Here is a 27,742-nt window from a genome sequence, read left to right as displayed (position 1 = left end):
GGGTAAACATCAGTAATATCGCATATTCACTTACCCTCAACACGTAGACTCCTTATCTGTGTCTCAAGGGGTTGAAACGCATTCAGAGGTAAATTCTCGAGGGAATTACCCCTCACATCCAAGACACGTAGTTTCTTAAGGCTCTTGAAAGTGCCTGTCGATACTGTCGATATCCAATTTCCATACAAATATAATTCCACCAAATTATCGAGGTGATTGAATGTATTCTCCCCTATCGATTGAATTTGATTATACGACAAGTCGAGTACTCGAAGTGCCTTCAAGTCCTCCGGGAAATCCTCGAGCGTCTTGAGATGATTACGTGTCAAATTTAAAAGTTTCAGGTGTTGAAGACCCTTGAGCCTCTCCTCGGGCAACAGCTCTAGGTCATTTGCACTTAAATCCAGGGTCAATAGTTTTGGACAACTTTGAAATGTACTTGGCGATACTCGTGATATCAAATTGTTAGTCACGAATAGATGGAGGAGCGATGGAAATGCTTCGAAATCTTGCCTCGTGACCATTGTCAAATTGGTTCTTGATATATGGATCTCTTCGAGTGATGGATACTTACCATCTAAGCTGAATTCGTGTATTCTGGTCAGGGGATTCCCCGTAATATTGAGCCAACCGAGATTCGGCATATTTCGCGCTGACAGAGCAACAGCGGGTAACTGACGAAATTTATTACCTGATAAGTCAACTTTACGCAGTTGATTGGCATTCATAAAGAAATTGGCTGGCAAGGCAGTGAGATGATTGTAACTGAGATCAATGGATATCAATCTCGAGAAATTGGCATCGGAGAAACCTGATACGGACATTATGTAATTGTTGCTGAGGTCCAACTCGCGCAAGTTTCTTAATCCATTAAGTCTCGATGTGTCAATATGCAGGATTACATTATTCGACAGTGACAGAAATTCTATTGTCGTGGAGTTTATAAAGACTTCGTATGGCATTTCCTGGAAACTATTACCATCTAACTTGAGTTCGCGAAGGGAGTCGAGACCGGAGAAGAGTGAGCCAGGTAGTGAACGAAGTTGATTGTTACTCAGCAGAATTTTCCCAAGATGTTTGTTATTGGAGAATGTGTCGAATGGTAGACGAAGTATTTGCGAACGCTCAATGGATAATTGTTGAAGAGAAGCCAAACCATTGAGTGACTCGCCATCAATCTCACTGAAGTCGTTATTCGATATCTTGAGTATTCGCAACCCTGGAATATCAAGATGATCCAGAGCAAGGGCTGTCAGATGATTATCTTCCAGATTAAGCTCGTAGAGGTTGGTGAGGCCTTTGAATGCACCTGCTTCGATGACAGTGATCGTACAATTCTTGAGATTCAATGTTCGTATCGATAAGCTCTCCTGAAACATCTTGTTATGTAAGACAGTCAGGTAGTTATTAGCAAGATTCAGAATCCGTAGACGCTTTAGGGCTGTCAAGGCGTATGGATCTAGCTTCTTCAAGATGTTGTCCTGCAGGTACAACTCCTCTAGATCGTGTAACTCGGAGAAAGTCTTACCAGTGACGTGACTCAACCTATTCATACTGAGCTCCAAGAATTTTAATGCCTGCATGGGTTGGAATGCTGTATCTTCAATTCTTGAGATTGAGTTGTTGGTTAAATACAGTCGTTCAACAACTACAAGATCCCGGAATAGGGGAGCCTGAAGACGTGTCATTCTGTTGTGCCCTAGCCACATAATCCGCACTGATGTTTGTCCTCGTAATGAGTCATTATGCAGAACTCCGAGACCGTTACTGTCTAGCTGAATCGATACTAGTGAACCAGTAGAATCAGCGGATATTTGGAACACATCACCGAGCACAGCTAACAGGTTTCCTTGGAGATTGATGTGTTGAAGGTTGTGAAGAGATTTCAATGCACCTGTTTCCATATCGGTGATTGCATTATTCTGAAGATGCAGCTCAAGGAGAGTTGGCAGAGGTGCGAACACGCCACGTCGAACCTCAGTAATCTGATTATCTTGAAGTCTAAGCTCTCGGAGCAGCTTCGACTTCGAGAAAGTGCCAACTTCCAAGTCACGTATTCTGTTGCCGTCGAGTGACAGTGTTGATAAGTTATCACAGTGATCGAGAAAGCCACGAGGGACTTTTTCAATGAAGTTGTCACTCAGGTGGAGTTGTGCCAATTGACCGAGGGTAGCCAGCCCTCTAGAATCGATTCGTCTGATGGCATTCTGCTGGAGATAGAGAACAGAGAGGCTCACGGACTCCGAGAATGCTTCCGCGGGTATCTCCAGGATGTTGTTGTCGGCGAGAAAGAGCTCCTTGAGTTCGGGTAATCGAGCGAAGATTCCTCTGATGTAATGAAGGTGATTGTGACTTAGGTCAATGGACTTCAGTTTGGGATTGGCACGAAAAGTTGCAACATCCAGGAAGATGATCTTGTTGTGACTGAGGTCAATGGATTCTAGATGGCTCAATGATATAAACGCGTCTTTATCGACAGAGTTGGCAGAATTATGAGATAGTGAGAGGGTTCTAAGCACTGGGCAGCAACGGAAGCAGTTTAGGGGAATGACTTCGAAGTTATTGCTACTCAAATCGAGATAGTTTACGGTATCCAACCGAGAGTAGCCATCCTCAGGTAAGTGAGATACACCATTCCAGGCTAGTCTGAGGGATAATAGATTCTCGAGCCGTCGTAACGATGTCATTGGGAAAATTCTGATTTTGTTTTCTGATAAGTCCAAGTCAGTGAGACTGGTCTCCAGCCCCGCAAAAGCCTCCTCCGATATTTTACCGATTTCATTTCCTTTGAGATTTAACTTTATCAAGGATAAACCGAAGAAACTGTTCCTAGAAAGCTCACGAATTTGATTCGCCTCGAGATCGAGACTAGTTAGGCCCGTCAGAGGGGTCAATGCCTTCTGTGGAACAGTTTGCAGTTGGCTGGAGACTATACCCAGAGATTGCAGGGTTGTTCCCAAGCGATCGAACGCGTCTTCATCAATCTCTCGTAATCCGGAGTGTGATATTTGGAGATGTCTTATCTGGGAACCAAGGGGGAACATCGTTGCCTTGAGCTCTTCTACTTTTCGATCCAGCTCGTAGACACTCAGTGATTGAACGACCACTTCTGAAAGTAAGAAATCGTTTCAGTCGGTGATTGCGGATTTTTGGAAATGGAATCCCTATATCTTCAGATAATGGTCCATTCAACTTATTCATTATGTAATCATAATAGTCAGGTAATAATTCCATTTGTTTTAGGGCTGTCTTTAGTAGAGCTAGTAAGCCAGTGAGATAGGTGGAATTTCCTACTTGACTCTCTGGCTAATATGATAATAAGCGTTGTTACAGTCCATAAGATAACTTGGGTGATAATCCTCAAGGATTAGATTATTGTATAATGGATAATAATTTGAGGCTTGGTTACGGCTCTGTTAATTGTTTCGTTACTAGTGCATAATATTCCTCTCTTATACCTGTTAATTAATTACCCTCAGGTACTAATTAACAGGTATAAGAGAGGAATATTATGCACTAGTAACGAACGAATTAATTACCCTCAGGTACTAATTAACAGGTACTTTCTAGATACAACATAACAACCTATGGCTTAATGAAATGAATGTATTATCTCCATTCGTTATCGGATAGTCTTTAAGTGTTCAATTGAGCGATGAAAATATCTTATCAGACACAATTTGGTCTTAAAAATTAACAACCGGTAGATATATGCAGATAAAAACCCTAATTTAATTTTGCCCAAGTACTTTGAAACTGGAAACTCATCTTCAGATCGGGCTTTTCTTCGAAAGCAAAAATAAACGTTCGTCGAGCAAATTCATCAATAATATCAGTAGACTCACCTTTCGACTTGGCAGCACTGATGACATTAGCAAGTGCTGTCTTCAGTGAGTCCTCAGTGGCTCCAGGACACTCCAAAAACAGGCCGTCCTCGAAATTATAACAAGGACACCCGGGCATTTTTTCCGATGCCGGACACTCCCCTCCGCTACCCTCTTGCAGCGTCATCCATGCTGCTATTAACATCGAGTAGATAATGCGACAACTTATCGTGAATCGCTGACGGTGAGGACGACTCCATCCAGCGGAATCGCACCCCTTTCGCCTGGTCCGCAGCCAACTTTTCCGCGTCATCGTACTTGAAATGCACGCGATTGGGACATTCTGATGCTATTATTGCTATTCCCAGCTGTATCTGGAACAAACGATGCGAACAGATATCATTAGTAAACAGGGCAGAAGGATCAGAACTCACTGAGCAACAGGGAAAATTACTACCGTCAAATTTTCCATCTCTCTTCAGATACCACAGGATAGTGAGAGAACAACGGGGAGTTTGCAATTCTCACCAATCCTCCCTGTATTGTATTCATGCTGGGGAGGGAGCTCGAAGGTTTATGGTGGGTGGTTCCAACTGCCTATTGGCCTAATTTTCAGTTATTGCTTTTACCTTTTCAGGCAGAAGTGGGGTCGTGAGCTCTTATCCACCCATTTTGAAGTTATAATTCGATGATTTCATTTGTGCATTCTCATGCTCCCTTGTACTTGCAAGGGTGCATTAAAAAATATTGAAATTTCCGAAATTAGAAAAATATTAAAATTGATTCTGACCATCACACAATGTCGTAAAATTCACAATTTTCGACGGGACTTCTGGTCGTTGGGAAGCTTCGAATGATTCAATGCCCGGATGATCGATGAATACGAAGCGTGCGAGGTTCACGAAGCTATTCTAGGGTCTACCTCCCACTGAACAACGAAATTGAATTTCCTCATGGGGTAACCGAACCTGCGGTGGACGAGCAGTAAATCACTTGTGGTATTGTATGAGAGATGCATGTTGTGTACCATTAATGGAGTTTATACCACTCATAATTATATTTTAGGGGATTGATTTCGAGGGTTTGGGATAATAGTGGATAGATAACTGGCAACCGCAGGGGCTTCAAGTTTCGAGAATTTTTGATAAGCTATTGCTTACAAAGCAGAGAAATTTATCAATTTTTACTGCTTCACATGATATTTTTTGACCTCATTGTAGTGGAAATTATTCTGAGTTTACTGTTGTTCTCTGTTCTCTAAATTTTTGTCCTTCTCCAACCACGGGACGTTGTTTTCAAATAATCGATTATTGTACATATTTGATGATAAACATTTGAAGAACTATTTGGCATGGATTTGAAGCCGAAAGCTTTTGCATGTCAGTGAAGTGTCTAAACTATCACTCGAGGTCATGACTGTTCTTCTCTTTCCCCATCATTTGCAGCGAATGAATCCTTTGGTCTTTTCTGTGTTGCCACAGGGCTAACCATGCTAATGAGAATGCAAATGACGCGCGAACCTGAGCTGGGTACGTGTAACCGACAACGCGAAAAGGTTCGTAAAAACGAAAGTAATGCTGAGAGCTTTTGTGAAGTTATGAACCATGCAGCCACACTGCGACATTCTTTTCCCTGTTTTATTTCAAAATATTCAATTTCCCGTGCAGTTGAATCTCCCCTTTTGATGTGTGTCAGAATGGTAGGGTGAATTTTATAAGTATTTCAGGGGTCAAAGGAGTATGGGGATTTCAACTCTAAATCGACTAGTTTTTACCTTTGTAAACACGCAAAGTCATTCTCACGCAAGGGAGCTGATGCAGATTGACACGAATGTAATATCTGGATTATTTTTCTTCCTCCGGCTTCATGAAGTAGGTGTTTAAAAGAAAATGAGTTTACATGGAGTAATTTCATCTGGACGATTGTCATTTTTACAATTCCATTATTCTATAATTTCATTCCGCAATTTCGTTCTACTGCGGAGGGCAATTTTCGCCTGGCAGAAAAAAAATGGCGAATGAATCTAGTGCTCCCACGAATAGGAGGTGGATAACTCAGATTTTTTTTTTCTTCATGTTCAACTGCATCGGAAGATGATGTGAATGTAGATGGGTAAATGGATATCGATAAGGTGCCAAGCCGGTAAAAGAACTAATGCCATCACAAATTCCATCGGTCCCCACCCACCACTATCACCCCGTCATCCTGAAGATGTATTCGCAGATAACGGTTTAGTCGGTAATTTATATTCCCGAATATAGGCTGTTCCGGTGTTAACATCGACGTGAACAGGAATCCAAGCGAAAGGGTTTTGGGGTCCCGCTCTCGCACGAAAGGTATTTCCGTACATGTGCTAGTATTCGTAGATGTATTTGGGGAGCAATTCCTACTCGTCTTCCGTGACATCGATGGTATTTATTTGGAAATGCGGGGGTGACATGTTGAAGAGCTACCGCTACCCCACAATTTGGGGAAATTCCCCGGAGGGGAGAGTTACGGAAAAATCATCCATATTCGAAAAAAAAAATGGTTTGAGTAGAAAAATTTATCGGTTATCACGTCATCTTAAGGATAATTGCGTTCTGATAAAAGATTTTGATCACCCCCGGAATTCATTCCAACAAAAATTTCATTTCGAAATTGAATTGGATGAATATTCTATTAAAGGCAATTCAGTGACTGCATTCCATAAATATTAAATTGCTATTCGGTTTTTTATTGCTATTCGGTTTTTTATTCTCGTGATGTTTTCAGGTGCTGCAGATGATGGAAGAGCTGTAATGAATGACTAGATCCCGACACAAACTACAACCCTAGAGAGGAAAAAAAACTTGTTCATTGGAGAGGACACGAAATGCAGCCACTCGACACTGCTAAACTGATTCACTGTTACCTCGAACTCTTGGAACTCCTCAACGGGGTTAATTCACCGCTCTCGCACTATTGAGTTCCTTTTGTCACTCTTGCATACAGATTCAGGCGCTTTATTCAACTCGACAATTCGTTACGCTGGGATTGCTCCTTTCACCCTGTGTCTGCATTAATAAGGATGCTAAACAGTAGTGCAGAGAGGAGAGGAGAGGATAAGGTAAGTGTCGGGTCCTTTGTGTTGTTGTGTTGCTCTTTGTTCTACGAACATCGGCAGCTTGAGTTAATTATTTTAAATTGGTCTTCAAACTTTGTGAAATGAACTGATATTTCTAGCGGCTGACAGACCTTACCTAGTATAATTATGAACCCCAGAACGGTATTTAATGGTTACAGAATTCATTTTAATAGCGTTAACAATTTTTCTGGAGAATTTATTGGGTAAAAAACTGAGAATTGTCGTAAAGATCAATTTTTTAAAATATTTGACTGGTTTCATTCGCCATCTTCATTTTTCTATTGAAGTTAGTTTCAATGCAAGTGACTCTTTCACTCTGAAAATGACCCGGGGCCAGCGGAGAAAAATTTCCCAGTCATCCCCTACTATTTTCCCTGATATATGATGAGGATCCTGAACACCGAGTTCACTCCACAGTTACTTAACTTGTTCTGTAAGTGTTCTCCAACTTTTTAGATTTCTCTATAAAATGTTCCCATTTTAAAGAGTTACCCCTGGAAACATCTCTATCAATCTTCATCATAATCTCGAACATAACTAATGCACCTGTAAGCCTTCCCTCCCTCAACAAACGAGCCCCTCAGTTTCCACTTCTTCATCCCAGCTGCAAAGTGAGACTCACCGGTGACTATGATTTATATTCCGCTCGCGCACACACCCGTGATTTATGTGAAGACTGGTAAGTGGGTCTGCCACAGTCGGAAAAGAATGAAACAAAAGCCCCCAAAAAAAATCTTGAATAGTAACCACGTCCCACCACCGGAAAAAAATCCAATTAATTAATTACCCATTCCCAGAGAGCGCTCTCTGTCCAAAAATAAATTCAGCCACGAAAACAAAGACCGAAGGGGGAAAAAAATTCAAACGGCAATAGAGTGAAAACCCGGAATTAACAAATTTTTTTTAACGTTACATGGAACATCTAGTGGCGAAACGTATTCGATTCATTTCAACTGCGAATCGATTGTCCCAACTTTTGCCGGAGAATGGCCAGAGCGTGTCGAAGTGGTGAGAAAGATTGAATTATTTCTGGATTAAACGAGTCTGCGGTTCGGTGGAAAGAGAAATTGCATTGAAATCTCAACAAAATCAGTGGGAGAATTAAATTTTCTGGGTTTTTATTTACTTTTCGCTGTGTTTGACTCCATTTGAGAAATGAGAATTGGGTCAACTCTTCGCGAGAGGAGAATTTCTCAGAAAAGCATTCAACGCCTGTCTCGAAAAGCGATTAAAGAGAATTTTCCGGGAAATGGAAGAGGAAGAGAACGTAAATGTTAAGAGTTAAAAGGAGGCTTTTTGTTTGAGAGCTGATGGTGGCGGAGGGGGAACGGACGAGGGCTATTGTTGGAGATTTCTGAATTTTGTTGAGCTAAAACTTGGTGTTTCGTGAATTATAAACAAAAGAATGCATGCAAATATACGCGAAATGCTTTCGAAGGTGATTGAATTATTATCTAGTTCATTTTTATGGAAGTTATAGTCGTAAAAATATTAAATCGAGATTACACGAGTTTACGGAGCCTTCGAACGATACACGCAATATCTTTTCCATTAACCGGAGGCATGTTTACGCTGATCGATGGATAAGATATAGTTTTTTTTTTACTGTTTTTCAGTCGATTTTTTGTGAGGGAAAAACCTTAGACTCGCGGGGGGAAGTTTACATATCGTGTGGGTGATGGCGATATTTTTCTTCTAGGCAGCGTAAACATGAGTTTAATTTTGACGATTGAAATTCGAAATGAACTGATCGAAACCCTTCCTGTACTAGTACTGGAATTTTTTCCGAAATTTTTCTCCATCTGGCAAATGTTTTCTTTGAGTTTGAATTAATGTTTGCTCATTACATTCAACGACTGAACTCTAGTGTGATAAAAAATGCTACCCTCATGAGAATATATCTTCGTATGGCCGGATTGTAATGGAGTTTATCGATTGTGGCTGTATGAATTACATTATCAGTCTAAATTGGATGTTCTGGATGTAATTATCGGGGCTGATTCCCCCAAGAATTCAGCCTGACTTTGGCAGAATATTCTCGGTAAAATCCGCATCTCTGAGTTCGTTGTATACAGTTGAGCATGCTTTCAGTGGAGAGAAGTGCTCTGTCGTTGCAGTACCGGTGCTTTCAAAGGGTTTCACCATCCGCAGTGGAATTGCGGTGCGTAAAGACTGTACAGGTTTGCCGGCTTCTCTCAAACTCATCCTATTCACGATGAGTTATGGTCTGTGATACCGAGGCAGATTCCAACATTCAATTTTTTTTTATTTCTGGTTGACGTATGTTGAAGTAAAAGCAGACTGGTGTATTTCATAGCTCCAATTTACTCTGGATATTTTCACTTATTTATATGTGGAAAAGAGAGATTGTTAAATTGAGAATATTATGTTAAGAAATTTCAGATCATTGAATCAGCAATTTCAGATGTTTGGGGAGAGAGCTTGTCCACATTAATTCAAATGAATGCTAATGGATTATTTTATGAGCAGATATAGTTTCTATATCTCATTACTTCCTTGAAATTAAGTGCGGTATTTTTAACTGAGTGCAAATATCGAATTCCCTTATGAGCTTTATTTCGGGTGTTTTCGGTTTAAATTATTGGACTCAGATTTTTTCCATAAGTAGTAAAAAATTTGAATATTAAATTAAATACATCATAGAATGAGGGCAAAAAATAAAAAAAAGTTAACAAGAATGTTAGGCAACTAAAACATGTGGAGAATGTTCAAACAAAGCAATAATTTTCAATCATATTAGCGCTCAATTATTCGTATGAACTTCGACTGTTAAACGATGAGAAATTCTCCAATTTCCTGCCTAAATAGCAATATCAACATGCAGAAAATCTCGGAAATTATAAATGAAAGCAGAGCAGCGCTGAGTCGCTCTCTCAACCAGCGCCAAAACTCCATAAATCGTCGCGAAAATTAATTGCTCTCGTAAATTGCTCTGAGCTAATTTACTCCATTCTGACGTTAATTCAACTCCTAGAATGAAGCGCTTAAATTTTTCAGACCCAAAATGAGAGTCCGTATTTTTTCAACAGGATTCCAATGACCAATTTATCAACAAAATTTTTAACGACAATATATCTTCATCATTCAATATTATTTTTCCCCTCTCAGAAGCAGTTCTCTTATTGCGTAAGAAACTTCGCCCTTACCGAAGAACAAATGGCAATCTCGTCTCAACCTGCATAATTAGATAGCTATGATATCGCTAAAGGGTCGGTGCGCATGAACAGCAACCAGCACGCGACATACCACCCACATGCCCACTGTTTCCAAACTCATAACCCGGAGACGAATTACGTGCGGTTAGTTGAAACTCATTCGCAAATGCGTTACCAGCTCTTGCGAGTACTTTCTCAACTCTTGAGTTACGTAGCCAACGCTTACGATTTTACATCAAAGAGCTCTCAACGTGGCTGGCATTCTCCCTGATTTTCAAACTTTTCTGGGAATTTTCTTTGACGAGAGTTTCTCCAGGAAAATGGCTTTACAAAGCCCCCGCCACCCCTTCCCCTTCCCCTCCCACCCTCTACTTTCTGACACGAACTGTGATTTTCGAGGGAGCAGCCTCCTTTTTTTTACTGCCATCGGAAAATGGAGGGATGTTTGCTGAGCGTGTCGAACACGATGGAGTGAGCAGAAGGAGGAATAAAATAAAAAGGTGGAACTGAAATGTTTGTCGATTGTATTGGAGTGGAGATTCGTTTCGAGGGTTTGGTCGATGGAAAAATGATAGAGGTGAGGAGATTGGCGATAACTTGAAATCAAGGATGCTGCAATCAATGGAACGTGAGAAGTGAGGACAATGTTCTGAGAATTCATTCATTCGTTATCTTCAGCAATTAATTGGAGACGAGGTTTTCTTCTCATCAATTGGACGGGTTCCATTCTTCTTCCGTTATTTTTTATGCTTCATACAGAAGATAAAAATTAATTTCCGGGCGACTGTTACATTTAGATTATTGAAATGTAAAAATGTAAACTGGTCATCCGTAGTTTAATCCTCTCGATTGCTGTGATGCAGGGAGGGATTTCTAGAGCTTGAAGAATAATAGACAAATGATGGTCTGATAATTTGACATCAAGAGTTGCAATCAATCTCGCGGGGGGGTCGAGGACAAAGTTCCGAGAATTCCTTCATGTTATCTTGACCATTCATTGTCGATAGAGCTCAAATGCCATCCACTCGACTTGTTTACGAGTCTAGTTGACCATGTCCCACATCACTGCATGGTCCTCCCAGCAATATAAGGAATGAAATAACAGGACCAATCCACAGTACATCAAAGATGTCGATACGGTTCTTGTCACTGGCATTACTGGTGATCTTTGTCCAGCAGGCAGCTGCAGCGAGCAAGACTAAAGAATGGTGGAAGGATGCATTCATCTACCAAATCTATCCACGTAGCTTCATGGACAGTGATGGGGACGGTGTGGGTGACCTGAAAGGAATCACAAGTAAGCTGGAGCACTTTGTTGATCTGAACGTGAGTGCAATATGGATATCGCCGATCTACGTGAGCCCAATGGCTGACTTTGGATACGATGTATCGAACTTCACGGATGTCGACCCCACATTTGGCACCATAATGGACTTTGCAAATCTTACAGCAAAAGCTAAGGCACTTGGGCTCAGGGTAATCCTCGATTTTGTGCCAAATCACACGTCCGACAAGCACCCCTGGTTCCTCAATAGTGTAAAAAAAGTCAAACCGTACGATGATTATTACGTGTGGATGGATGGAAAGCTGGTGAATGGTACCACTTATCCCCCTAACAATTGGCTGAGTGTTTTTGGGGGTTCGGCTTGGAAATTCAATGCCGAGAGGGGCCAATATTACCTGCACCAGTTCGCAACCGGCCAACCAGATTTAAATTACCACAATTTAGCGGTGATTGCGGAGATTGAAGCCGCTTTGACTTTCTGGTTAGACCATGGAGTCGATGGATTTCGCATTGACGCCATCAATTACCTATTCGAGGATACGGAGTATCCTGATGAGCCAGAGCTTTGGAAACCAGATCTGCCTGCTGATGATTACGACAGATTGGATCACATCTACTCACGAGATCAAGTCGAAACTTACACATTGTTGAAGGCCTGGAGGAAGGTGCTGGACACCCATAGCAAGAAGGACAAGGAGACCAAGATTTTGTTGACCGAAGCTTACACAAACTTACCATTAACGATGCAGTACTACGACGCGGGATCGAACATTCCCATGAATTTTATGTTCATGACACCACTTGATAACAGATCCACGACACGGGACTTCAAAAGGAATATTGACACGTGGATCAATAATGTACCGAAGGGCCACTCACCCAACTGGATTGTGGGCAATCACGATCAGCACAGGGTGGCCACTCGATATGGCCGTAAACGAGCGGACGGCTTTCTCATGTTGAGTGCTGTCTTACCTGGAACAGGAATCATCTACTATGGTGATGAGATTGGTATGGAGGATCGCAACATGACTTTCAAGGAGACTGTAGATCCGGCGGGATGTAATGCCGGATCACAGAGGTATCGCCTGAAATCGAGAGACCCTGAGAGGACACCATATCAGTGGGACAACACCACCAGCGCAGGTTTTTCCGTCAACAATAAGACATGGCTGCCAGTAAATCCCAACTATAAGACGCTCAATTTGGCTGCTCAGAAGACAGATCCCTCCTCTCATTATTCGCTCTTTAAAAAACTCGTAGCTCTCAAAAAGATGCCTATTATGGACACCGGGGAGGTGCAGGTGATTCTTGTTGGCTACGAGGTCATGGGTGTTGTGAGAAAATTACCGGATACACCACCTGTGGTGCTTTTGATGAATTTTGAATCCTACGCACTTGTCATCGATGCCAGAACGTGGATGAATATTCCGGAGGAGATGACGGTCTTAGTTGCGAGTGTGGGATCTGGAATTCCGTCCGGAGTGGTGATGGATACGACGGAGATCCTGCTTCCTGCCGGAGCATCGGTGATTCTCATGGGTTGAAGAGTAGATACTTCTAGTTCATGTTAGATTTATCTCCTAATAAAATTCAGTTGTTATCATTTTGTTGAATAAAATGCGCTATTCCCTAACGGCGCAGCTCCTTCCATTTCTCTTGGCTCTCTGAACTTCCCAATAAATCCTTGAATCCTTATCCAATTCTTTAAATACAATAATTCAAGCACCGCTCTCAAGTAATTTATTTTTTTTAACGCATTGTTTGTCTTCGAGATAAGTCAGTTGTATCAGTGGGCAGGCGTGAGTTGTTTATCCTTGATTATAGGTTTCCGATTGCTGTACTAGTTTGTTGACCATCGAGTGATATGCAGTATCAAAGAAGCATTGAAACAGAAAACACGTACCATGTTCAAGATTACCTTTTTGATAGGATTATTCATAATAGTATCATCTGCACCATCTGAAGAATGGTGGCGGGACACTTTCATTTACCAAGTCTACCCTCGAAGCTTCAAGGACAGTAATGGCGATGGGATTGGCGATATCAACGGTATAACGAGTAAATTAGAGCACTTGGCTGACTTGAATGTGAGTGCCTTTTGGATATCCCCATTTTTTAAGAGCCCGATGTCTGACTTCGGATATGATATTTCCAACTTTACGGATATCGATCCAATATTCGGAACTCTCGACGACTTTTCAAAACTCATCACCAAAGCAAAATCGTTGAATCTCAAAGTGATCCTCGATTTCGTCCCTAATCACAGTTCTGATCAGCATCCCTGGTTCCAAAAAAGTATTAAGAGAATCGTTCCATACGATAACTACTACGTATGGAGGAATGCAACCTACGTCAATAGCACCAGGCGTCCCCCGAATAATTGGTTAAGTGTCACAAGAGGTTCTGCTTGGACTTGGAATGAGGTACGCCAACAATATTACCTCCACCAGTTCAGCTTCTTCCAACCAGATCTCAATTTCCGTAGTTCTGCATTGAATAAAGAAATGAAGAATGCTCTATCGTTTTGGACTAAACGAGGAGTAGATGGATTTCGAATCGACGCTATAATACACGCCTTCGAGGACGACAGATTCCTGGACGAACCTGTCAAGCCCAATACTGGACTCCCTGCTAACCACCCTGATACCCTTGATCACATCTACACCAGAAATCAGAACGAAACTTACCAGTTATTGAGGAGTTGGCGGAATCATTTGGATGCTATGAATGGAACCAAGAAGATCATACTCACAGAATCATATACAACCTTGGACGAACTCAATCACTCCATGAGGTATTATGAGTATGGAGCAGATATAGCTTTTAATTTCATGTTCGTAACTAGTTTCAACAATTCCTCGGCTCCAACCGACTTTAAAAAAGGCATTGAAAAATGGCTGGCGCTCATGCCCAAGGGAAATTACAGTTCAAATTGGGTAGTGGATAATCATGATAATAATCGAGTGAGTGCTCGATTCGGAAAAATAAGAGCCGATCAATTAACAATGGTAGCAGCAGTTCTTCCAGGTGTCGGTGTGGTGTATTACGGCGATGAAATTGGGATGGAGGACACGTGGCTATCGTATAATGAAACTGTTGACCCGATTGGATGCAACGCGGGACCGGAAAATTATCATATCACTTCAAGGGATCCAGCAAGAACACCCTTCCAGTGGGATAGCTCTACCAGTGCAGGATTCTCCACCAATAAAACAACATGGTTGCGGGTTAATTCAAATTATCACACACTTAATTTAGCCGCCCAAAAAACTACTCCTTACTCTCATTACTCTATTTTTAAGAAGCTTGTAAAATTGAAGATGATGCCCGTCATCAAAATGGGCACTGTGGAGATAATCTCCATAATAGATATGGTTTTTGTAATCGTGAGACGTGTTCCTGGTACTCATCCGATTGTTCTTCTAATTAATTTTACGGATCGAAATGTCAGTTTCGATGCTGCTAACCATCTAAATATTCCAACTAATATGTCTGTTTATGCGACGAGTTCTCAGAATTCCTACACAGATGGAATGTCGATCAATACTTCGTCGCTAGTTCTGATACCAGCTGTCTCTGTGATTCTTATGTAACATGTTTTCTCTTCTTTCCATCTTTTCTCTTCCGCCAGTCTCCAGAATAATACACACAGGTGCATTAGCTGGATTAAGAGCATAATTGAGTACTTATCGCATATGTATTCTGATAGTGGTATTCAATTCGTCTTCTTCAGTAATTAGCTTCTCGTCAAAATGAAAACAGATACTATGTATCATCATCGTACCACTTGGCTGAACCCTGTATTGTTGGAGACTACGTCACAATTCATGGATCTGAATATATAAGGCACCCAATATCTCCGGCAGCTGCAGACGTTCTAATCATGTTAAGGGAGACAGTTCTAGTGTGCGCAATTATCGGTGCACTTAGTGCTCCCCAATCGTCTTCGCCTTGCTCTTGTTCTGATGAAACTGAGGAGTGGTGGAGGGACTCTTTCATCTACCAAATTTACCCACGAAGCTGGAAAGATAGCGATGGCGATGGGATCGGTGACTTGAACGGTATCACATCGAAGTTGAGTCATCTAAAAGACTTGGGTGTGAGTGGATTATGGCTCTCACCGGTCTTTACGAGTCCCATGGTAGACTTCGGGTACGACATTGCAAACTTCACAGACATAGACCCAATTTACGGAAATCTTGATGGTCTGACGAAATTGACTGCTAAGGCGCACTCACTAAATCTCAAGGTTATTCTCGATTGGGTCCCGAACCACAGTTCAGACGAGCACCCATGGTTTGCCAAAAGTATCGAAGGTATTAAACCCTATGACGAATATTATGTTTGGAAAGATGCTTTGATAGTTAATGGCACAAGACAACCACCAAATAATTGGCTGAGTGTTTTCCTGGGATCAGCTTGGGAGTGGAACGAACGCCGACAACAGTACTACCTTCATCAATTCGCTGTTCGTCAGCCAGACCTCAATTACCGGAGTGCAGCACTTCGAAAGGAAATGGAAGACGCAATACTTTTTTGGGTAGCACGTGGAATCGATGGTTTCCGAATTGACTCGTTGGCTTATGTATATGAAGACGCCAAATTCCGAGATAATCCAGTTGTGAATTATGGACTACCCGCTGATGACCCTGATAGGCTTGCTACCACCTACACAAAAGACCTGCCTGAGACGTATGATCTCTTGCAGACTTGGAGGGATCTTCTAGATGCTCAGGGAGGATCAAAAAAAATTTTATTGACAGAAGTTTACACCACTCTGCCGTTGCAAATAAAGTACTACCATTATGGTTCCAACGTACCCTTCAACTTCATGTTCGTGGTTGGTTTGAATAATCAGTCGACAGCTCTTGACTTCAAGCGTAGTATTGACGAATGGACCAACAGCATGCCCAAGGGTGACTACGTAGCCAATTGGGTGGTGGACAACCACGACAACAAACGTACTTCAGCACGATTCGGTATTCAACGAGCGGATCAGATCGGAATGTTGGCGTCGATCCTACCAGGCATTGGTGTTCTTTACAATGGAGATGAAATCGGTATGGAAGACACTCCCATATCCTGGAAGGATACAGTGGACACACAAGGCTGCAGTGCTGGCCCTGATCGTTATGCGCAATACAGTCGCGATCCAGAGAGAACACCTTTCCAGTGGGACAATTCAACAAGCGCTGGCTTCTCTACCTCCCCCACCACCTGGTTACCAGTGAATTCCAACTACAAAACCGTGAACCTCGAAGCTGAAAAGCTAGATCCTAGGTCTCATTACTCGGTTTTCAAGAAGCTCGTCGCTGCTAAGAAGCTCCCAGCGATCAGTAAAGGATCCTCGGAAGTCATTCTTGCGACAGAGAATGTTCTATCAGTTATCCGCAGATTGTCAGATTCACCCCCGGTTGTGCTACTTATTAATTTTTTGAATACTCCAGTAACCGTCGATGCCGCTGCTTGGTTGAATATTCCTCAGACACTGAGAGTTTACACATCGAGTGTTGGCTCGAGGATCCCCACTGACGTTGAGTTGAACACGACGAAACTGACTCTCCCAGGAGCTGCTTCTGTTATTCTCCATTGACTCTCCAACATTTGAGGCAACAAATTAGAAATTACTCCAGCTAGCGATATCGATTGAAATGTAATGAATGTAGTTTGCATGTGAATAAATAAATAGCTCCACCCTTATTCTCACAAGAGATAATCTCTCGTCTACCAGACATACCCCTTCCGGCTTACGTAGTCTTTCCTTATCGAAATACGCAAAGAACCACTTATCTCACATCATGATAACCAACCCAGCGATACCTATTTCTCGATTCCATAAATCTAGACTCGAGTGCCTGCAAATTCCTATCTATTTTGTTTCCCTGAACTTGATATATAAGATAGTCATCATTGCAAAACATCATAGTAGATAAGAATGTTGCGTGAACCAAAGGTGTTATTGTTCCTCTTCGGGGCATTCTGGAGTACCTTCGCTGCTGATGCGCTTGGAGACTGGTGGAAAGATACCTTTATCTATCAAATTTATCCACGAAGTTTTAAGGACAGCAACGGTGATGGGGTTGGAGATTTGAACGGTATAACCAGTAAATTAGAGCACTTGGTTGATATTGGTGTGAGCACGGCCTGGTTATCTCCAATATTCGTGAGTCCCATGGTCGATTTTGGGTATGACATTGCGAATTTCACAGATATTGATCCCATATTCGGAACACTGAAGGATTTTGAAAGGCTTACAGCGAAGGCAAAGACACTAGGGTTGAAGGTAGTCCTAGATTTTGTCCCGAACCACAGCTCAGATAAGCATCCTTCGTTTCAAAAAAGCATTCAGAGGATTAAACCTTATGATGAATATTACGTTTGGAAGGATGGCAAGATCGTTAATGGCACTAGACAACCGCCCAACAATTGGCTGAGCGGCTTCCAAGGATCCGCTTGGGAATGGAATGCTCAACGAGGCCAGTACTATCTCCATCAATTTGCTGTTGGCCAACCAGATCTCAACTATAGAAGTGCTGCACTGAGGAAAGAGATGGAGAACGTCTTGGCATTTTGGATTGCCCGTGGAGCTGATGGCTTTCGGATCGACGCTATAGCTCTTCTCTTCGAAGACGAGGGACTTCGAGATGAGCCTGTGATTCCGAATACAGGATTACCCCCCACCGATTCAGGTAATCTCGAGCATATTTACACTCGGGATCTGCCGGAGGTTTACGAAGTTTTGAAGTCTTGGAGGAAGTCAGTTGACGTGCTCGGAGGTGACAAGAAGATTCTGTTGACGGAGGCTTACACAACCATCCCATTAGCGATGAAGTATTATGAGTCCGGGGGTATTCCCATGAATTTCGTGTTTATAACGAATTTGACAGGGTCGTCAAAAAACAGGGATTTTAAAAGGAACATTGATCGCTGGTTGAGTAGCATGCCTCGCGGTAGTTATGCTGCTAATTGGGTCGTTGGGAATCACGATAATCATCGCGCAGCGTCCAGATTCGGACGAAACCGAGCCGATCAGCTTTCAATGCTCGCTGGCGTTTTACCCGGTGTGGGAATCATCTACAATGGTGATGAAATTGGCATGGAGGATACGTCATTAACTTGGGATCAAACGGTCGATCCCGCCGGCTGCAACGCCGGTCCCAACAAATATTCACAGTATTCACGAGACCCCGAGAGAACTCCCTATCAGTGGGATAATACGATTAGTGCGGGATTTTCCGAAAGTAATAGAACTTGGCTACCTGTCAATCCCAACTATAAAACTTTGAACCTGCTGAGACAGAAAATGACTGTTACATCGCACTACGCTGTCTTTAAAAAACTGGTTGGCTTGAAGAAGTTACCGGTAATGAAGACTGGCACGGCTGAAGTTATCTTGATGGAGAACAATATACTTGGAGTTGTGAGACGACTTCCAGATGCTTCTCCAGTTGTTCTCCTGATAAATTTTTCGGACATAAATGTCGTGGTTGACGCGAGCACTTGGTTAAATGTACCGGAGGAGTTGAATGTATATGTGGTGAGCGTTGGGGTGGATATTGCGGCTGGAACGCGGGTCAATGCTACGGCTTTCAAAATCCCACCGGCGGCATCCGTTATCTTGGTGTAATCACGGAGAAGGAAATTTCTAATTTTAGGAACGTCTTTTAGTTGCAGAATTAAGACAATTTGACAACCTGGATCTACTGGGATTGAGAAACTTTTCTCGTCAATATTGTGATTGAAAAAACATTTTGAAAAGTTCTGTCATTGAAAGTAACAGGTTATTGCATTAACTATTTTTTTCCATCACTTTTTAGGATAAATATTTAATCAAGCTTTGTTTCATCTCTTGGGAAGAACAGAATTTTTTGACAACTAATTGTTCCTCTCCCGGTAAACTCAGATTTCCAATGTCGGAAACAAGGCTGATGAAAGGACAGGCTTTATCATTTATCTGATGAGTTGAATCAACAATAAATCAAGAGAGTGGGCTAACGATTATCGAGTGATAAGTGTATGTAATGTGTACTTTACTCCTCCCCCCCTTTACTTCCCCTCACTCATAGCATTCACTCGGAAATTAATTATTCCCAGTATTTTAGGGAAGTTTGAAACATTCTATCGATCGCGGAGTGAACCCTACGTTGCCGGGTATATATTATACTTCCAACTAGGGTTGTAGGTAATCAAGATAACCTTGGTTCTACCTTTCGCTTGAAGTGGACTATGAGAATTTAAATGAAGAAATTCCTATCCAAGAGAAAAGTCCTTGGAGCAATAAAAACGATTAGAATAAATGACTCGATATTTTACAGCGATTAAGACATTGAATTAAATTGCCATCGTTTTGATACCGTAAAATTAAAGTGTACTTTATATTGAATGCCATGTAATGTAAGTATGTAATAATAATATTGTTATCTTTTTTTGAACTGGAACCCATTTTTTGTGAGATTAAAAGTTTAATTTTGGAACGAGGTGTTTCTCATAAATTTCGAGAGGCCTACAACATCTCCTAAACAATTGGATGAAAAAAATTCTTATTTAATTTAAAAAATTGAAATAAATAAGACAAAGCAAAATTTTCCAAAGAGACCGCTATCGAGTGCAGGAAGACAACAAATTATCTTCATGACAATGATTATATCGAATAAAAAACAGATTATAATGTCATAATCTGTTACTATCATACTTTTTTCTAATGGCGATAATCTTCCATTAAATGTCGGTTTCCACACGTAGAATTTTAGTCCCTATCGATATGTTACGGGTGTCGATTCTCCTGTGCCTCCTCTCTCCCACGCTCTTCTGCTATGGAGCGTCGAATCAATCGGAGGAGTGGTGGAGAGATACTTTCATATATCAAATTTATCCGAGAAGTTTCAAGGATAGTAATGGAGATGGCATTGGAGATTTGAACGGCATCACGAGTAAATTGGAACACCTAGCTGATATTGGTGTCAGTGCTTTATGGATTTCTCCGATTTATAAAAGTCCAATGGTAGATTTCGGGTATGATATCGCGAATTTCACGGACATCGATCCAGTCTTCGGCAACTTCACAGATTTTGCGAAACTCGTGGCAAAAGCTAAAACCTTAGGTGTCAAAGTACTACTCGATTTCGTTCCAAATCATAGCTCTGATAAGCATCCGTGGTTTCTGAAAAGTATTCAGAAAATCAAGCCCTATGATGAGTACTACATTTGGAAGGACGCAAAGATGCTCAATGGAACTAGAAGACCACCAAACAATTGGTTGAGCATTTTCCAAGGATCTGCTTGGCAGTGGAACGACCAGCGTAAGCAATATTATCTCCATCAGTTCGCAGTCGGACAGCCCGATCTAAACTACCGAAATCCCGCCCTCTGCGAGGAGATGAAGAATGTTCTGAGATTTTGGCTGAGACTTGGACTCGATGGATTCAGAATAGACACTATTCCAAATTTAGTGGAGGACAATAGGTTTCTCGATGAACCGAGACTTCCCAACACTGGACTACCAGACACAGATCCGAATACACTTCAGCACATTTACACAGTAGATCAGAATGAGACGTACGACGTACTGAAGACCTGGAGAGAAGTGCTGGATGAGACCAAAGGAACAAAAAAACTCTTCCTGACAGAAGCTTACACCGATCTACAACATTTGGTGAAATTCTACAAGTACGGATCCAACATTCCTTTCAATTTTATGTTCATGGGCGACTTGAACAACCGCTCATCAACAGTGGACTTTAAACGTGCGATGGACAAGTATCTGAATGCTATACCACCAGGTGAGACACCCAATTGGGTAGTGGGCAATCACGATCAGAACCGAATATCTTGGAGATTCGGGGTTAGACGATCAGACTGGCTATCGATGATAGCTGCCGTGTTGCCTGGTGTTGGAGTTATCTACAACGGCGATGAAATCGGCATGGAGAATCGTCCACTGTCATATGCAGAGACAGTAGACCCCGCTGGATGCAACGCCGGGCCCAACAGGTACACACTCTACTCAAGGGATCCAGCACGAACTCCATTCCAATGGGACAATACCACGAGCGCTGGCTTCTCAACCAGCAACAAAACTTGGTTGCCTGTTAACTCCAATTACAAAACCCTAAATCTCCAGGCTCAGAAGCGAGTGCTTAATTCACACTACAACATCTTCAAGAAATTGGTACAATTGAAGAAGAATCCAATAGTCAAAGAGGGATCAACGGAGATCATCATCGTACAGAGTGTACTCGGGGTGGTGAGACGACTGCCAGGACGCAATCCCATTGTTCTTTTGCTCAGTCTGAATATCGGCAATACGGTGACAGATGTTTCCGCATGGATGAATATTCCGGATCGTATGACTGTGTACGCCGCGGATGCTGGCTCGGGAATTACACCTGGTTCATCCGTCAATCTGACCCGCTTCAACATCCCCGGTTCAGCATCAATAATTTTTGTTTAAACCAATCAGCCGTGATTCGCTTTAATGCTACTTAATTTCCACGAATGATTGAATACAATGTAACTCAATAAATTATGATAATATTCAGAAATGTATCTTGACCGATATTTAGTTGACTGTAATAATTTCCCGATTTCAATTTCAGCAATAAGTATGGAAGGGTGTAATCGCTTTTACTGAAAAATATGCATTTCAGAGTTTCAACGTGACCGAGTAAAAATACTTTGGAGATAAAAGAACGGAGGAGGTATAGTTTCAGGTAATACCAATTAATAATTTACGAGAAATTTCTGTCTCAAGAGTGTAGTAACGGTTTACTGTCGATCAATTATGATTGAATGCACAGCGGAGGACTAGTCTCCTTTGGCATTTATACGTCGCTAGACTGGACGGAATCTGTATACTTTCGAAACTTGTTTGGAGAAAATTTATTTCGTACTGAAGTTTAAACAGAATTTAGTATTAATCCTTATTATTTTTAACAAGAATGAGCTCGCCTGCATTACGTATCACGTCATTCCTTATCTCTCAGAAGTTTGCTTCATTCAAATTTCAAACTTATTCAGATTTTATGCAGTCCTAAATCTATTATTATAATGGATGTTATATAGAAATGAACGATCAATAATAAGGATGGATGGTAAGGGAAAATTGAATGAGCAGTAATTTATTCTAAGAGAATAAAAAGACATAATTCAATTGGTATCCGTAGTAGCGAAAATCATAATGAAGTTTTTCGTGAATAAAACAGGTATTTTCCTCAAATTGATAATCAGATTTTCCCACGGAGGTATTACGATCCATTCGGAAAAAAAATATTTGTATAATTAATAAATGGCAATTATAAATGAAATCGTGAATCCGTGCGGTCCGCCTAAAGGCTTAAGACGAATCAACTTTTATTCCTCTGCCACACTTCAAAATAAATTTTTAGCGCGACTTCCGTTATCTATTGACTTCATGCCACAACAAATTTTTTTAATAGCGTAAAATATCCCCGCGATTTCTTGGAGAATAATATCAAGTAATCATTCGGATTATCAGTGTGATTAAGTGGTCGTACGATAAAAATCCGGAATGTAGATACTGTCGATTGCAATAATTATTCTTTTCAACTGAGATAAACACCGGTTAAAAGTCGCCGTTCACCGACAAATTGTTAGTAGACTGCACAATGTTACGGGTCTCGATAATTGTGTGTTTGATCTCTCAAACGTTACTTTGCTATGGAGCACCGAACAACTCGGAAGAATGGTGGAGGGACAGTTTCATCTATCAAGTCTATCCCAGGAGCTTCAAAGACAGCAACGGGGATGGAGTTGGAGATTTGAACGGGATCACAAGCAAATTAGAGCACCTGGCTGATATCGGAGTCAGTGGATTATGGATTTCCCCGATCTACACGAGTCCAATGGTAGACTTTGGCTACGATATTGCAAATTTCACTGAAATTGATCCGATTTTCGGTAACTTGGCGGACTTTAAGAAACTCGCTGCGAAAGCAAAAAGTTTGGGTCTGAAGTTGCTGCTTGACTTCGTTCCAAATCATACATCGGATAAGCATATCTGGTTTTTGAAAAGTATTCAAAGGATCAAACCCTATGATCAGTACTACGTCTGGAAGGATGCAAAGATAGTGAATGGAACTAGAAAGCCACCGAATAACTGGCTTAGTGGATTTCAAGGTTCTGCTTGGCAGTGGAATGACCAGCGTAAGCAATATTATCTTCATCAGTTCGCAGTGGGACAGCCAGACCTCAACTATCGAGACCCCGCACTCTGCGAGGAGATGAAGAATGTTCTACGATTCTGGTTGAAACTGGGACTAGACGGCTTCAGGATAGACACTATTCCAAGTCTAGTAGAGGACAATAGGTTTCTCGATGAACCAAGAAAACCCAATACGGGATTACCTGACACAGATCCAAATACACTTGACCACATTTACACCTATAATCAAAATGAGACATATGATGTAGTGAAGACCTGGAGGGACGTACTCGATGAGACCAATGGAACGAAAAAACTCTTCCTGACAGAAGCTTACACCGATCTACAACATTTGATGAAATTCTACAAGTACGGATCCAACATTCCTTTCAACTTCATGTACATGGGTGAGTTGAACAACCGTTCAACAGCACTAGACTTCAAGCGTGCGATGGACAAGTACCTGAATGCCATACCACCCGGAACGACACCTAATTGGGTGGTAGGTAATCATGATCAGAACCGAATATCATGGAGATTCGGGGTTAGACGATCAGACTGGTTATCGATGATAGCTGCAGTATTACCTGGTGTTGGAGTTATCTACAATGGCGATGAAATTGGCATGGAGAATCGTCCACTCTCATATACAGAGACAGTAGACCCCGCTGGATGCAACGCCGGGCCCAACAGGTACACACTCTACTCAAGGGATCCAGCACGAACTCCATTCCAATGGGACAATACCACGAGCGCTGGATTTTCAACAAGTAACAGAACTTGGCTACCAGTTCACAACAATTACAAGACTCTGAATCTCCAGGCCCAAAAGAGAGTGCTAAATTCACACTACAACATCTTCAAGAAGTTGGTACAATTGAAGAAGAATCCAGTCATTAAGGATGGCTCGACCCAAATCATTGTTGTCCAAAGTGTGCTTGGCGTTGTAAGACGACTACCAGGAAGGAAGCCCATCGTTCTCCTCCTGAGCTTTAATCTCGGTACTATGACGGCTGATTTCTCAGCATGGATGAATATTCCTGATTCGATGACTGTATACACCGCGGATGCTGCATCTGGAGTTACTGCGGGATCAACCATCAACTTGACCCGCTTTACCATCCCTGGTTCTGCCTCAATAATTTTGGTTTAAGCCGACTAAATGTATTCAGTCCCAATTCATTGATTTTGTCAAGATGTTCCTACATACAATATCTTTGCATAAATTAAACACCTATTTAAAGCTAACTTTATCAATTCCCAGATACCTCAAATTATATGCTATCGGATTCCTTTAATTACTTGGCCTCGTGCATTCGACCTGATATACTCTCATATTTTCTGTCCAACGTAGTTGTTCATTTCCACGTCTCCATATTTTATTTAGCGTTCGATTTGAATATTTGCCTATAATATATTCTTATTGTTAATGAATGAATTTTCCTCGCTGGAGAAATCAACAGTCGACAGTGAATGACTGTTAGCCCTTTGCCCTCTCCCCCGCCGTTTCCATCGTTATCGACCAGTTGACATAATGACATTGTTTTAAGACTAAAATTTTCCCACGAGGCTACAGATAATAAATCAACTAACGGCTGATACTGTCAGCGCAATAATAAGTCTCGAAATATTGTGTAATTAGCAGCGTGATTAATTGGAATAATATCACCAGCGCCGGATTCTCCAGCAGCAACAGTACTTGGCCATCAATTCATGTTTCAACATCTTCAAGAAACTGATGCAACTGCAGACGACTCCAATAATCAACGTCGGTTGAGCCCAAATCATTGTTGCTGAGCATGTCCTCGGTGTTGTTAGATGAATACCCGGGCCGAATCTGATTGTTCTTCTCATTAGCATTAATCTTGGTGCTGTGACCACTGACTTTGCCGCCTGGATGAATATCCCGGATATTATGACTGTATACACCGCGGATTCGGGCTCCGGAATCACAGCTGGTTCCTCCATAAACCTGACCCGCTTTGCAATCCCCAGTTCTACATCGATCATTGTAATTTAAACTAGCATCTGCACATGAATTCTATTGACCTTCCCCAGGGTATTCTTGTCCGGTTATATTACAACTAGTCAATGATTATTCAATACATCCAAATAAATGAGGAAGACACACCGAGACCACACAATATAATCACTGAATTCGTTTAAAGTATTTCTACAAATTATCGGCATTTTTCATGACGGATGAGTTCAATCAGTTCATCACGATCCAACAGCTACTTGTGAAGGAGAGAATGGGGAATTGTGCAGTCTCGCTATTCGTACAGATAGACGTTTCAACAGAAGGAGAAGAAACTCTCCGTTTTCATGGCATACGAGCCGTGCACTACTCCAATGCCAACCAATCACGCTAAGTGCACATCCTTCAACTACTCTCACTTGCTCCTGCCTATCGGTGAAAACGCACAAGTAAATGTCTCCGCAATTTTTTTCAAGGGGTTTCTATGATAAGGTTCATTGCGTATTCAATTGCTCGCTGATTTTTCTCTCAACATTTCTTTCTTATTTTCCAACTTTATCTCTAAAATACGTCTGCATATATACGTATGATTTTTCAGTTGGAATATTTATATTCGTGATATTTTAAGGAATTTAATATTTCAGGGCTAGTGAAGGCTAAGATTAAAGTATAATATTGTAAATATTTTAACGGACAATGTCAGACGTTTTGATATTAACGAGGACTCAAAATTAATCCTTAATGGCGCCATTGTCGGATACTGTCCTAACAGATATTTCTATTCTTTACTAAATTGAAGGGTAATAATAGATCGGTTTATTCTCCGAATAATGAATATCAGAATGATCGCCATTTAGCCAATAACCATCACTCCATAATCATAAGCCTAGAACATCCATTATCTCATTTGGCTATTCAGCCGAATTAGATTACATCCTTCCTGAGATAAATCGCATCAAGCGAAGGCTACTGATGCGAAAATGATCCGATTACTAATTATAACACCCTCTCCCTCCCGCCTTTCCGGGGATGAAATAGAAGTTCACCGACAACATCCCCTTCACCAGTGACTTGTTTGTTCTTTACTCGGTACTTCCTGCCAGTAGCTCCAAGAGCTTGCCGAAACAACAGGAGTGAACGAAGTAGTGACGATGAAAGGGAGATGAAAGGGAGGTATAGAGGGGAGTGTGTTGACGATGGCAAGCGTCTCTCAAAAAATCACTGAGTGAAAAATACACTCTCGCTTGCTTGAGCTCCACTAAGGGACAAACTTGCGAGGAGGTGGTAACACTAAAGCTAAAGTACTGAAAGTGAACTGTCAAAGGGAGCATCGCCAATATGCTTGCGGGGAAAATAAGTGGTCCCTGAAATTGCTTCCAAGATATAGCCAGTACCTGGACACGTTCGCTTTTCGTTTTCCTTTTCAACAGAAGCTTTGCTGTCACTAAAGTTCAAGGATCAATCGTTTGGTTGATAACAAAAGGATTATTAATTCACGTTCCTTTTTTTGTTCATGGTAATAATATTGACTTCTGCCTAGAGACAGACAGTATTTGTCGATAAATGGTGTATGTTTTTTTAACAAAAGAAGGCCGTCGAACATGAGGAAATACTATGGATATTTGTTTTCTATTGAGGTAATATTTGTAAATAAATTTCGAAGTAAGTTTCTGTTGATTATTTCCCAAATACATTAATGATGAATAAAAATGGAACTGGAAAGAAATAATTTGCGCTATTAACCATGGAAACAAGCTCTGAACAATTGTTTGAACATTAATTGGTTATTCAAAACTTAAATTTGAAGGACTACCGGACTTCCATTCGAGAGCAAAAATCTAGATTTTTTAATAATCGAATAAAAGAAATGGACAAACGTTCAACATAAATTTCATAGAATACTTTAATGAAATCACAATACTTTTTTGTAAACACTTTTCACTCGTAAATTTTGAGTTCTCTTCGTGAACGAAAGCCCTGCATGCACCAAATAGCAACATTTACATAAATAAGTAAATAAAACCCGAACACCTACGTGCAAATACTTTGGCAATCAATCTCTATTTATTCAGCGAGAATGAAAGGATTACATTCATCAACATCAGCATCGTCACGTGGTGGTCGAGCACCTCCCATCTAGCATGGGCCATCAAGCTGTCGAGATATTGTGTAGAGTGCAAATATTGTGTTACCTAATTGTGCCTACTATG

General features: G+C 41.3%; 7 protein-coding genes and 1 long non-coding RNA gene across 18 annotated transcripts in view; 6 read left to right on the top strand and 2 right to left on the bottom strand.

Annotated features, from left to right (window-relative positions):
* Positions 1-27,742, bottom strand: part of LOC135168434 (protein artichoke-like) — a 199,795-nt gene that overhangs the window by 8,519 nt on the left and 163,534 nt on the right. For all 11 annotated transcript variants that reach the window (XM_064132701.1, XM_064132691.1, XM_064132613.1 and 8 more), the window contains 2 exons: positions 3,846-4,198; positions 35-3,109 (listed from right to left, as the gene is read on the bottom strand). In XM_064132701.1, the coding sequence (XP_063988771.1) occupies positions 35-3,109; positions 3,846-4,137 (3,367 nt within the window). In that variant the 5' untranslated portion in view covers positions 4,138-4,198. The remainder of the gene's footprint in view (positions 1-34; positions 3,110-3,845; positions 4,199-27,742) is intronic.
* LOC135168697 (uncharacterized) lies at positions 4,305-26,780 on the bottom strand. The gene is made up of 3 exons (XR_010300086.1): positions 26,769-26,780; positions 5,599-5,738; positions 4,305-4,792 (listed from the first exon to the last, which is right to left on the bottom strand). It is a non-coding gene; the product is annotated as an uncharacterized LOC135168697 (long non-coding RNA).
* On the top strand, positions 11,155-13,044 carry LOC135168673 (maltase 2-like). Its single transcript, XM_064133088.1, has one exon. The coding sequence runs from the start codon at positions 11,235-11,237 to the stop codon at positions 12,936-12,938; it is 1,704 nt and encodes a 567-aa protein (XP_063989158.1). The 5' UTR covers positions 11,155-11,234; the 3' UTR covers positions 12,939-13,044.
* Positions 13,267-14,987, top strand: LOC135168691 (alpha-glucosidase-like). Its single transcript, XM_064133127.1, has one exon. It carries the CDS (start codon positions 13,299-13,301, stop codon positions 14,985-14,987), a length of 1,689 nt encoding a protein of 562 aa, XP_063989197.1. The 5' UTR covers positions 13,267-13,298.
* Positions 15,263-17,092, top strand: LOC135168671 (alpha-glucosidase-like). The gene has a single exon (XM_064133074.1). It carries the CDS (start codon positions 15,278-15,280, stop codon positions 16,985-16,987), a length of 1,710 nt encoding a protein of 569 aa, XP_063989144.1. The 5' UTR covers positions 15,263-15,277; the 3' UTR covers positions 16,988-17,092.
* On the top strand, positions 17,315-19,395 carry LOC135168682 (maltase 2-like). Its single transcript, XM_064133100.1, has one exon. The coding sequence runs from the start codon at positions 17,330-17,332 to the stop codon at positions 19,019-19,021; it is 1,692 nt and encodes a 563-aa protein (XP_063989170.1). The 5' UTR covers positions 17,315-17,329; the 3' UTR covers positions 19,022-19,395.
* LOC135168663 (alpha-glucosidase-like) lies at positions 20,139-21,939 on the top strand. The gene has a single exon (XM_064133064.1). It carries the CDS (start codon positions 20,156-20,158, stop codon positions 21,842-21,844), a length of 1,689 nt encoding a protein of 562 aa, XP_063989134.1. The 5' UTR covers positions 20,139-20,155; the 3' UTR covers positions 21,845-21,939.
* LOC135168685 (alpha-glucosidase-like) lies at positions 22,997-24,802 on the top strand. The gene has a single exon (XM_064133116.1). The coding sequence runs from the start codon at positions 23,019-23,021 to the stop codon at positions 24,705-24,707; it is 1,689 nt and encodes a 562-aa protein (XP_063989186.1). The 5' UTR covers positions 22,997-23,018; the 3' UTR covers positions 24,708-24,802.

Source organism: Diachasmimorpha longicaudata, chromosome 1, assembly GCF_034640455.1.
Source record: "Diachasmimorpha longicaudata isolate KC_UGA_2023 chromosome 1, iyDiaLong2, whole genome shotgun sequence".
Lineage (NCBI taxonomy): Eukaryota > Metazoa > Arthropoda > Insecta > Hymenoptera > Braconidae > Diachasmimorpha > Diachasmimorpha longicaudata.
The sequence above is the reverse complement of the archived record's forward strand: the minus strand, read 5'-3'. Positions and strand labels throughout refer to the sequence as shown.